Below are 13,206 nucleotides of genomic sequence, written 5' to 3'. Positions count from 1 at the left end.
AATGCCTCCGGCAGTGTACCGAGAAGGGCAATGAATCAAGAGTGACATGTATGATAAATTATGCTTGGTGGCTTTGCCACAAATACGATGTCAACTACATGATCATGCAAGGCAATATGACAATGATGAAGCGTGTCATAAATAAACCGGGGGAAAGTTGCATGGCAATATATCTCGAAATGGCTTTGGAAATACCATAATAGGTAGGTATGGTGGCTGTTTTGAGGAAGATATAAGGAGGTTTATGTGTGATAGAGCATATCATATCACGGGGTTTGGATGCACCGGCGAAGTTTGCACCAACTCTCAAGGTGAGAAAGGGCAATGCACGGTACCAAAGAGGCTAGCAATGATGGAAGGGTGAGAGTGCGTATAATCCATGGACTCAACATTAGTCATAAAGAAGTCACATACTTATTGCAAAAATCTATAAGTCATCAAAAACCAAGCATTACGCGCATGCTCCTAGGGGGATAGATTGGTAGGAAAAGAACATCGCTCGTCCCCAACCGCCACTTATAAGGAAGACAATCAAAGAACACCTCATGTTTCAAATTTGTTACACAACGGTTACCATACGTGCATGCTACGGGACTTGCAATCTTCAACACAAGTATTTCTCAATTCACAACTACTCAACTAGAACACTTTAATATCACCATATTCATATCTCAAAACAATCATCAAGTATCAAACTTCTCATAGTATTCAATGGACTTTTTATGATAGTTTTTATTATACCCATCTTGGATGCCTATCATATTAGGACTAATTTCATAACCAAAGAAAATTACCATGCTGTTATAAAGGACTCTCAAAATAATGTAAGTGAATCATGAGAGATCAATAATTCCTATAAAATAAAACCACCACCGTGCTCTAAAAGATATAAGTGAAGAACTAGAGCAAAATTATCTAGCTCAAGAGATATAAGTGAAGCACATAGAGTATTCTAATAAATTTCGATTCATGTGTGTCTATCCCAAAAGGTGTGTACAACAAGGATGATTGTGGTAAACTAAAAAGCAAAGACTCAAATTATACAAGACGCTCCGAGCAAAACACATATCATGTGGTGAATAAAAATATAGCCTCAAGTAAAGTTACAGATGATCAAAGACGAAAGAGGGGATGCCATCCGATGCATCCCCAAGCTTAGGCTTTTGGTTGTACTTGAATTTTAACTTTGGGTGCCTTGGGCATCCCCAAGCTTAGGCTCTTGCCACTCCTTATTCCATAATCCATCAAATCTTTACCCAAAAACTTGAAAACTTCACAACACAAAACTCAACAGAAAATCTCATGAGCTCCGCTAGTATAAGAAAACAAACCACCACATAAGGTACTGTAATAAACTCAATATTTATTTATATTGGTGTTTAACCTACTATATTCCAACTTCTCTATGGTTCATACCCTCCGATACTAGCCATAGATTCATCAAAATAAGCAAACAACACACGAAAAACAGAATCTGTCAAAAACAGAACAGTCTGTAGTAATATGTAGGTTTCAAATACTTATGTGACCTCCAAAATTCCGAAATAAATTCGTGGACGTGAGGTATTTTTCTATTAATCATATTCAAAAATAATCAACCTAATCGCACCCTCCAGTAATAAATGGCAGCAAACCTCGTGAGCGCAAAAGTTTCTGTTTTTTTACAGCAAGATTGCAAAAACTTCCCCCAAGTCTTCCCAAAGGTTCTACTTGGCACAAACACTAATTAAAAGAATAAAAACATATCTAAACAAAGGCTAGATGAATTATTTATTACTAAACAGAACCAAAAAGCCAGAAACAAAAATAAAATTGGGTTGCCTCCCAACAAGTGCTATCGTTTAACGCCCCTAGCTAGGCATAAAAACAAGAATATATCTAGGTATTATCATCTTTCGTATGCAATCCATAAGTGGCTCTCATAATAGATTCATAAGATAATTTTATTTTCTTTCTAGGAAAGTTTTCCATACCTTTCCTTAACGGAAATTGGAATCTAATATTCCCTTCTTTCATATCAATAATTGCACCAATCATTCTAAGGGCACCAAGAATAATGGGACATGTAGGATTGCAATCAATATCAAGAACAATGAAATCTACGTGCACATAATTCCTATTTGCAACAATAAGAACAACATTAATCCTTCCCATAGGTTTCTTAATATTGGAATCCGCGAGGTGCACATTTAAAGAACAATCATCAAATTCATGGAAACCTAACACATCACACAAAGTTTTTGGAATCGTAGAAACGCTAGCACCCAAATCACATAAAGCATAGCATTCATGATCTTTAATTTTAATTTTAATAGTAGTGATGTGGAGAATCCTATGGACATCACCATGTCAAGAGTCCATTTGGCAAGTGACATGTGCCACATCTACTTCATACATACAAAGGTGAATCATCTCCTTTACACGTGTCCACTTGTACCTTTCAAGGATGGTATACTACTTGACCCATCTCTCGTGTGCATACATAGGTGTGAGCAGAGCTACACATTCATCAAGGAGGAGTCGAAGAAGAAGAGAACATCTACACCATCCAAGAGGGAAGCCTGGAAGCGGAGAAGGAAGTGCCAAGAAGAAGGGAGCAGCTCCCAGGCGACCCCGTGCGCATGGGCCCCTCCGACCCCGTGCCCACGGGCCTCCCAGGCTGGCGGTCATGAAGACCCCATGCACACGGGCGTGTACCGTGCCCACGGGACCCCCGTTCCCATGGGCCTCACGGACCCCGTGCGCATGGGCCCTTGCGTCAGGTCTCTGGATATCCCGTGCGCACGGGCTCCACTTACCCCGTGCACACGGGGCCCCCTGTGTGATGCTGCGGGCTTTGCCCTTGTTTTAACATTTCGCCCCCACTTATCCCTCTCTTTGCCTAGGACTATATATACTCCTTCATCTCCTCCATTTAGACTTAGCTAAGAATAGATCTAAACACTAGAGCTTAGCTCATGTATCTCCCCTTGTGGGATTCCTCTTGAGAGAGAGACACTCCATTGGAGTTCAAGGCCTCCATTGGAGAAGATCCCTAGTGGATGAAGACCCCTCTTGAGGGAAGGATCTATCTAGATCATCAAGCCCTCATCTCCTTCATAGGATTTGGGATGAACTCTACCATGTATCGTATTTCCCTTTGATTGTTCATGTACCTTGTGGATCTTGTATGTTTTATTGTCTAGGGGATGTGTGATTGGACTTGTTCTTGAGTGTTCCTCTTGTTTTTCCTCTTGTGTTCATCTTGTTCTTGGGGATTCCCCCTCCAATTCGTGAAAGATCTCCACTTAGGGTTCCACCCTACACCAAGATCCCTTTGGATTCAAGCCCCCTTTCTAAGGGAAGATCCCCCCGTGGATTCAAGACCTCCTCACGGAGAAGACCGGCTACCCTTGTATCGTCCTTAGTTGTTCGTGGATCGTGTATCTTCTCTTATGTATTCGAGGATCTAGCACATGTGTGACTTATTCTTGTTGGTCTAGTGTTTTTCTTGTGTTCCCCTTGTGATTTCCCTCTCTTTCCACCTCGTGTTCTTCGTGTTCTTCGTGGGATCCCACTCCTATCGTGAAAGATCGGGCCACTAGGGTTCTACCCTACATCATCTTGGTATCTAGAGCCACGTTGATCATGATTTTGGAGCCTCCCCTCTTCGTTTTCTAGCCTAATTTTGTTGCGTTCTTACCCGATTTTGAAAATCCCCACCAAAAATAGCCCCTATTTTTTGTGATTTGTTGGTTTGACGATGTTTTGTTGATTTTGATCCATGGATTCATTGTGTCTCAAGTGGATCTAGCATTCCCCATCTTTTCCCCCATCTCTATCCACAAAATCTTCCCAATTTTTTACCCAGGAAATCGATTTTTTCCGCCCCCGTTCTCAGATCTGGAATTTAGGGTTCGTCCCGGAAGAAATTCCACGACCCCCGGAACTTCCGGACTCCCCCGGAACTTCCGTCCCCCGGAACTTCCGTCCTCACCCCGGAACATCCGGGCTAAACAAAGAGTTTACCCAAAATCCCCCGGCTTCCCCGAGACTTTTTCCGCGACCCCCGGAACTTCCGGCCTAACCCGAAACATTGCATAGAATTTCAGCATCAGCCTTGTTCACCATTTTCATCACAACTTTTCACTCCGAACTCTGATTTGAGTGTTCTTTGGCTCGTTTTGAAGCTATCGACGTGCCCGAGGACCTCACCTTGGTTTCACCACCTTTTGAACCCATCAAATTTTTTGGAACTTTGGCATCTTTGCCTAGGGCTTCCACCACATCATCCGCTACACCACCACTGACTTCCGCAACCTAACCAATTTTGTTCCCCATTGCATTAGTGGTTGCTTGAGGAGTGATTTGAGTTTCCTAAGGTGTCTAAGCTACTTAGGGATGGTTGCTTCTTCATCAACGACCACCACCATAACTCCTGCATAGTTTTGCCCACCTCACACTTCCGCCACCCCAACTTAACCCAATTTTGTTTGTGTTGTGAGTTGTGTCTCCTAAAGTGTTTCGGCTACTTAGGGACTGTGCTTCCAACTCTGACACCGTGTATAGTACACCACCTTAACCTCCATTTTCGTATTGCGTACTCCACAACCCATCATTGACATTCCGCAATTCCATTGAGCTTCCACAAAACCACCACCATATCCCGCTACCACCATTTGACATTTGACATTTGAGATTTTGAGTTCGTGGTTTTTCTGTTACCTAAGGTGTTTCGGCTATAGGGACGATTATCCATCATCTTGTTATCTCCATCAAGATCATCGCCACTCATCATCACCGCGGACGGTAACCTCTGGATACCCCGTGCGCACGGGCTCCACTTATCCCGTGCACACGGGGCCCCCTGTGTGATGCTGCGGGCTTTGCCCTTGTTTTAACATTTCGCCCCCACTTATCCCTCTCTTTGCCTAGGACTATATATACTTCTTCATCTCCTCCATTTAGACTTAGCTAAGAATAGATCTAAACACTAGAGCTTAGCTCATGTATCACCCCTTGTGGGATTCCTCTTGAGAGAGAGACACTCCATTGGAGTTCAAGGCCTCCATTGGAGAAGATCCCTAGTGGATAAAGACCCCTCTTGAGGGATGGATCTATCTAGATCATCAAGCCCTCATCTCCTTCATAGGATTTGGGATGAACTCTACCATGTATCGTATTTCCCTTTGATTGTTCATGTACCTTGTGGATCTTGTGTGTTTGATTGTCTAGTGGATGTGTGATTGGACTTGTTCTTGAGTGTTCCTCTTGTTTTTCCCTTTTGTGTTCATCTTGTTCTTGGGGATTCCCCCTCCAATTCGTGAAAGATCTCCACTTAGGGTTCCACCCTACACCATTTTGGTATCATGAGCCATGGTTTCTCACGAAATTGGAGCCGCCCTCTTTGTTTTCTAGCCTAGTTTTGTTGTGTTCTTCCCCAATTTCAAAAATCCCCACCAAAAATAGCCCAATTTTTTTTGTGATTTGTTGGTTTTGATGATGTTTTGTTGGATTTGATCCATGGATTTGCTTGGTTTCAAGTGGATCTAGCTTTCCTCCACCTTCCCCTACCTTCCATCCTTAGATTTTGACCCCAATTTCGAGATTACCCACGGATCTGGAGTAGTTCATCCGCTCACAGAGCACCCCGTGCACACGGGCCAGACAGACCCCATGCACACGATCCTTCCAATGCGCTTCGGCCGCTGTCCCTTCGACCTCCCACCCTCCCATACCACCCCCATACCCCCAGCTAAACCCCAGCAACGAGATCCATCCATCTGGAGCCCAGATCTGGAAGAAATCCGCCAAACCCGCGTGTCCCAGGTGACCCCGTGCCCTCGGTGTGTGTACCGTGCGCACGGCACCCCGTGCCCACGGGCCCTATACCCCGTGCGCACGCCCCCCCTACAGCAGCCGCGTGCACTTCACCGTTTCGGCCATAACTTCCACATCCGGAGTCTGATTGTCGAGTTCTTTACCTCGTTGAGTAGCTATTTACATCCCCCATCCACCTAGATAGGTTCCATCACCATTTGACTCCATCAAAATTTTCACATTTTGGCATCTTTGCATAGGCCTTCCACCATACCATCCGCAAAATCCACCATAGCCTTCTGCAACCTAACCCATTTTGCTCCATTTAGTATTTGTGGTTGTTTTAGTGGTGACTTGAGTCTCCTAAGGTGTTTCGGCTACTTAGGGACGGTTGCTTCTTCATCATCCATCAGCACCACTTCCTCATTGCCATCTCCGCTACCACCATTTGACTTTTGTCCGTGAGATTTTGAGTTCGCGGTTTTTTACCGTTTCCTAAGGTGTTTCGGCTACTTAGGGACGAGTCTCCATCATCTTGGTATCTACATCAAGAACACCGCCACTCACCATCTTCAAGGACGGTAACCTCGACGACACCATTGTACATTCCCCTTGCAATTGCATTGATAACCCCTAGCCCCTTTTGCGTCACTTGCCTATCGAGACTAGCCATTTGAGTACTGCCGGCAACGTTACTTGTGCACATTAGTGATCTACACCTTCCATTGCATACATACCATATCATATTGGTATCATCATATCATCTCTTGTGTCACAAGATTGTTCCCGCCTATACACAATTGCTATCTTGGTTTGTGCATTTCGCATAGTGGTCATAAAAAAAGAGAATAAGCTTTTAAGCAAAAGAAGAGAAGGAGCAAAGAGCTTGTAAGCTAGTGCCATAACATCATACCACATTGCGCATAAGATTGTCATATCCGATCATCTTGGATCACCTTGAGAAGAACAACAGGAACATCATACACATAGCATACTTGGGATAGAAAGCTCGTACATTTTGCATCTTATAGGTTGTGCACAAGTGTCGTATCCGCCTATTGAGCAATCATGCCAGTGTCTCTCTTGAGTTGTGCAACATGAGCGTTTTCCGTGAATTCCACATTTTGTGCTCATTCCTTGGTTGCACAACCCCATTTATCTATCCGTGTGTTTTTTTCCGTGTGCCACATATTTCTATTGGTCTACTTGTTTCACTTGCGAATTTGTGAATCTTTTCCAACATTATTGACTCTTGCTAACATTTTGCATCAAATTTTTGTGCCACTATCCTCACCGAGCTCCACCATAAGCTTTACTTGATAGGTGTGAGTGAACAAGTCCGGTACCAATTCCACTATTCGTTCATCTCACATTGAGTGATACGAGATACATCCTCAACTTTGGGAAAAGGTAGCTTGGTATTGTTTATCTCATTTCCTACTCACCTTTGCTCGAGTTTTGTGATGGATAGGCAATGCATTTCACCTCCGGTCTACAACCACGACGACGAGTTCGATGCTATGAAGAACGTCCTCGACGCCAAGATGGACAAGCACATGGAGGAGCTCAAGGTCCTCATCAAGAACGGCAAGCGGTCTTCCTCATCTTCGAGAAGACGCTCAAGTGCAAAGACTCCCGAGCTACCATCTACGGCAAGTACACACAAGCATCGACATCGACAAGACCATGAAGAGCGACCTACTGGACGAGAGTTGGCTTCTCTGCCACCCCCGTGCACACGGGCCCTCGACCCCCATGCACACGACCTACAGCAACCCCGTGCGCACGGGCCATACAGTACAGTAACATAGACTACAAGGCTATGGCTTCTTCAACACCTTTGACATCTTCGCCTACTCCACGATCTCAAGTCCACTACTCCCTCGAGCTACTACGACCTCGACACCAACCACGAGATTCCTTTCTATGGGACTCTAGAACCCGATGATTATCTCGAGTGGGAGCGTTTGATGGACGACTACCTCAAGCTACACCAAGTCCCTCCTGAAGATCAAGTGAAGTGCGCCTCAAGAAACTTCCACGACTACGCGTCCACATGGTGGCTTCACGCACCTTTGGAGAGCTACGACATGAGTTGGCCCAAGACGAAGAAAGCTATGCGGCGAGAGTTCGTGCCTCCAACCTACACGAAACAACTTCTACGCCAATTGGAGAACACCATCCAAGGATCCAAGTCCATCGACGAGTACTTCAAGGAGATGAAGCTTGCCTTGCGACGTGCCGGCGTGGACGACCCCATGTCAATGAAGTTCCACTTCATGATGGGATTGAACAACGACATCTCCAAGCCTATCTTCCTTGAGAACTACAAGTCCCTCGACGACAACTACATTGGTGCTCTCAAGGCGGAACAAGAACTCATGAAGGCCAAGGCTTCTCCATCCCAAGCTCACTTCTCGAAGACCAAGCTCCAACACGACGAGCATGAGGCTAGTACCACCACGATGTCCAAGCCCGATGAGCTCCAAGACGATGCTCCCAAGTTCGACTTCACCGCCATCCCTCTTTGTGGCATTGATGATGCCGAGTCTCCTATGACTCCTTTTCAAGACGGTGCGACGACGAGTTCAACTACGGAGACCTTCTACGACCAAGGTTTGGAGGCGAGCGACACGGTGGCGAGCAAGGATGTTGCTTCCATCTTAGGAGGCGCGAGTGACGATGTGCCATCTTCGACCTTCATCCATGGCGACAACGATGAGATGGTTGAGTATGTCACCTCGACCACGGCGACGCATGATGACTTGAGTGACTTTTGCCACCATATTGAGAGTGAGAGTGACTTCACCACTAGCCCCATATATAATGTGTTTCCACAATTCCCATGTGAGGAGAGCCACAACCCCCACCTCTTGAGTGAGAAGAGCGACTCCACCGTATGTGAGTTTGAGTGCACCTATTTGTGAGGGAGTGAGTGAACCACCACATAGAGAGAGTGAGGTAGTTGATAGGGCATGTGAGGCCACTATGATTTCTAACGACTTGACCTCTACCTCTATTGTGTCTTCTCATTTGGTGCTAGGTCCCTTACATGATGACGCGCCGATTCTCGACGACTTCGTCCTACCTTTGGACAAGACGATGGCCATGGTGGAATGTGATGCACCCCCCACATGGTTCCATCAAGATGAAGATGACCACCATTTGGTCTTTCCCACCTCACCTACACCACATGAGTGGAATGACAAAGGTAACATAGGTGAAGGTGATGCTCTAGTCCCACTAGTGGACATTCTTGACGTTGATTGCTTGCATGATGTTGATCAACCTATTTCCATGCTTCATGCTAGTGTGACTTCCCCATGCGATGATTTACCCATTTATGATGAGTATGATGATTGCCATGTGGAGTCTATTAGTTGTGATGCCATGTTACATAGGATCTCTTGTCCTAATTCTCTCGGTCACATCATGTTTGCCAATCCGCTTGACTTGTCATATGCTATGCATGAGATTGACCACATGTCATATTTGCAATCTCTTCATAGTGACTATGCATATGCCATTAAGATTAACCCAATTTGCACTTATGGCACAGATGACAAGCCCATGGTTATTGGCATTTGTTTTTCTTGTGATGATATTGATATGCTACCTTTGCATTATTTATCTCATATGCCATGCCATAACCATCTAGCTACGGATATGCATTGTTTTGGATGTTGTCCATTTTCTCCATATGACGTTTCCAACATTGCTCATGAGGAGACCCCCATAGTTTCCTCATACATTTTAGGAGATTTTGATTCATCCCATCCATTGCATGATCCTTATACCTGTATGCTCAATTTGCATCCCCATCGTGTTATACACAATAACTATTCTTTCATCGATGCATCAAATTTCTTTGAGCGATGCTTATCTTGTGCTAACTCTCACGTGCACATACACATCATGATGGATGATGTGTACATTTACCATGCGCACAATTTCTTTGGTTTGTGTATCTTTTGTGTAGGTACCCATGAATACTTGTCAACCTCGCAATCCCACGAGTTGGCAAAACAAGCTCTAGAGAGCAATGATGACTTGGGATCCCATGGATTGTCTATCCCACTGCTCTCTTCGCGCAAAGACTTCGCGCATTTCTTCTACATGGCCCTCCCTTGGCTATGGGTTATTATCCATTACCTATTCTATGCCCATCTTGCCATGTTCACTTTGCATGATATGTTCATTACTATGCCTTTGGCATGCATTCGTGACCCATGCTTTGCATTACACATGATGATTGATTCTCATACTTGTATGTGTATTTGCAAGCTTGGTGGAGATATTGATTGTTATTGCCATGTTTGCTTTGTGCCCCATACCTATGATGATACTTTCATCTTGCTTTGTGTTCGTGCTTGCGATATGCCATGTGCATTGCCTATGCTTATTATTTGCTCACATGACATGATTGCCATGATTTCCTCTAGTATGTTGCATCTTTGCACTACTAGCTTGCACAACTTGATTCTTATGATTGCTTGCCTTATTGCATCACCGATGATTCATACTTGCTCACTTCATGCGGTTGATGACAACCACTTACATGCTTTGCATATGATTGTTATTGCTTCTTGCCATATATCTCCATGTGTTGCCTCTCTCATGCTAGATGATTTGCCATGTATTGAGTGCAATTATGCCTTTAGTCTTGATAATGAGTTTTCCCCCATAGCATTCTCACATATATTTGGAGATTTTGACATATTCCTTATGAAGCATGCTTGTCTTACCTCTTTGCACCATATACCTAGTGCCATGAATATTGCCATTGTTGCATCATATTCTTCACGCACTTGTGCTTCTAATGGTTATGTGCAAAAGAAGAGAACCATCATGATGGATTATGTGTTTATCTACCATGCGCATACGTTCTTTCTTTTGTTGTGTGCATGTGTAGGATACTTGGACTTCGTGTCAACTTCCACGTCACGTGAGTTGACAATCCAAGCTCTTGAAAGCGAACCACCTTCTACCATGATGATTCTACATCGCACTTGCTTGTACTTCGGCATTGTGAAGGACACACAAGAACATGTTTTCAAGGTGATATCCTTCTCTTTTCAGAACCCCCAAACCATGAGCATGCATATTGTGGATCATACTACTTATGTTGCTTGCACCATGCGACTTATTTGTCATCTTGGACCCCTTGCTTGCGCACATGTTAGAGATCTTGCTTCCACTTGTCATTTTCACAATTCCATGCATCATGATATATATGCCTTGTGTGTTGCATCCAATTCTTGGATTACTTGCTCCTATCACATGTTTGGTTGCAACAATGTCATCACTTCACATATGCCATGTCCCATTGGCTGCTACATGCTTGACTTGATTGCCTCACACATATTGAACAATTGCTCCTTCCTTTGTGTTGAGTGCCATGATATCTTCACTACACCATATGCACATTATGCTTGGATTGTCTTGCACTTTCCCCATGTGTTTCGACATCTCATTATATTTGGTGTCATGAATGATTCCTATGCCTACCATAGACCTTTTGTTGAGCACAATGCGCATTCTTGCTATGATATTGAGGTTGATGCTTGTTCACTTGTCACACATATTAGCATCTTTACCTCCCATTTGCATACTTGTTTCCAAGATGTCCTTGATTGTGCTCACCTTATATGCTTAAATGCCATGCCACACTTCTTTGTCAAACCATATGCTATGCTTGATGACAACACTTGTTGGGTGAATCACCTCTTGAATGCTTGGTTTTGCTCTTATGCCAACCACATTTGTTTTTCCATGTGCTTGTTATCTTTGCTCCTTTTGAAGGAATTACAAGACGGTACGACATCGGAGAGTGCCCATTTGGACCTACAAGATGATGAATGCTTGGTGATCGTCCACTACTACACGGCAACATCATCTCTTTCCCATGGTGATTTGGTTTTCGATCCGAGGTCGGATCTTTCCCAAGGGAGGGGAGATGATGCGGAGCATCCTATGGACATCACCATATCAAGAGTCCGTTTGGCAAGTGACACGTGCGACATCTACTTCACATACATAAAGGTGAATCATCTCCTTTACACGTGCTCACTTGACCCCTTCGAGGATGGTATACTACTTGACACTTCTCCCGTGTGCATGCATAGGTATTGTTGGAGCTTCACAAATGTTGAGGAGGAGTGCAAGCGCCAAGAAACAACTACACCATCCGCGAGGGAAGCATGGAAGCGGCGACGAAAGAAGACGGAGGACAGCTCCCAGGACATCACCATGTCAATAGTCCATTTGGCAAGTGACACGTGCCACATCTACTTCATACATACAAAGGTGAATCATCTCCTTTACACGTGTCCACTTGTACCTTTTGAGGATGGTATACTACTTGACCTCTCTCTCTCGTGTGCATACATAGGTGTGGGCGGAGCTACACATTCATCGAGGAGGAGTCGAAGAAGAAGAGAACATCTACACCATCCAAGAGGGAAGCCTGGAAGTGGACAAGGAAGCGCCAAGAAGAAGGCAGCAGCTCCCAGGCGACCCCGCGCGCACGTGCCCCTCTGACCCCGTGCCCACGGGCCTCCCAGGCTGGCGGTCCTGAAGACCCCGTGCGCACGGGCGTGTACCGTGCCCACGGAACCCCCGCGCCCACGGGCCTCACGGACCCCGTGCGCACGGGCCCTTGCGGCAGGTCTCTAGATACCCCGTGTGCACGGGCTCCACTTACCCCATGCACACGGGGCCCCTGTGTGATGCTGCGGGCTTTGCCCTTGTTTTACCATTTCGCCCCCACTTATCCTCTCTTTGCCTAGGACTATATATACTCCTTCATCTCCTCCATTTAGACTTAGCTAAGAATAGATCTAAACACTAGAGCTTAGCTCATGTATCCCCTTGTGGGATTCCTCTTGAGAGAGAGACACTCCATTGCAGTTCAAGGCCTCCATTGGAGAAGATCCCTAGTGGATAAAGACCCCTCTTGAGGGAAGGATCTATCTAGATCATCAAGCCCTCATCTCCTTCATAGGAGTTGGGATGAACTCTACCATGTATCTTATTTCCCTTTGATTGTTCATGTACCTTGTGGATCTTGTGTGTTTGATTGTCTAGTGGATGTGTGATTGGACTTGTTCTTGAGTGTTCCTCTTGTTTTTCCCTCTTGTGTTCATCCTGTTCTTGGGGATTCCCCCTCCAATTCATGAAAGATCTCCACTTAGGGTTCCACCCTACACCAAGTAGGTTCCCACTCATCATGAAGTTTTCTAGGGATAGAAACTTCTAATTTAATCTTTTCTTCATAAGATTGCATTAAAGCATCAACGATATGTTTGGTAAAAGCTTTATTTTGACTATAAGCATGAGGAGAATTTAGCACGGATTGCAACAAGGAAATACAATCTATTAAAGAGCAATTATCATAATCAAATTCCT

General features: G+C 44.7%; 1 protein-coding gene across 1 annotated transcript; it reads left to right on the top strand.

Annotated features, from left to right (window-relative positions):
• Positions 1-10,569: 10,569 nt before the first annotated feature.
• Positions 10,570-12,376, top strand: LOC147984969 (uncharacterized). The gene is made up of 3 exons (XM_087541346.1): positions 10,570-11,537; positions 11,602-11,614; positions 12,191-12,376. The coding sequence occupies exons 1-3, from the start codon at positions 10,570-10,572 to the stop codon at positions 12,374-12,376; spliced, it is 1,167 nt and encodes a 388-aa protein (XP_087397472.1).
• The last annotated feature ends 830 nt before the right edge of the window (positions 12,377-13,206 follow it).

Source organism: Triticum urartu, chromosome 2A (genome assembly GCF_056163025.1).
Source record: "Triticum urartu cultivar PI428250 chromosome 2A, HENAU_Tu73, whole genome shotgun sequence".
NCBI lineage: Eukaryota > Viridiplantae > Streptophyta > Magnoliopsida > Poales > Poaceae > Triticum > Triticum urartu.
The sequence above is the reverse complement of the archived record's forward strand: the minus strand, read 5'-3'. Positions and strand labels throughout refer to the sequence as shown.

Excerpts from the sequence above, each read along its gene's own strand:
- LOC147984969 (XM_087541346.1), top strand. The coding sequence starts at position 10,570 with ATGAATATTGCCATTGTTGCATCATATTCTTCACGCACTTGTGCTTCT.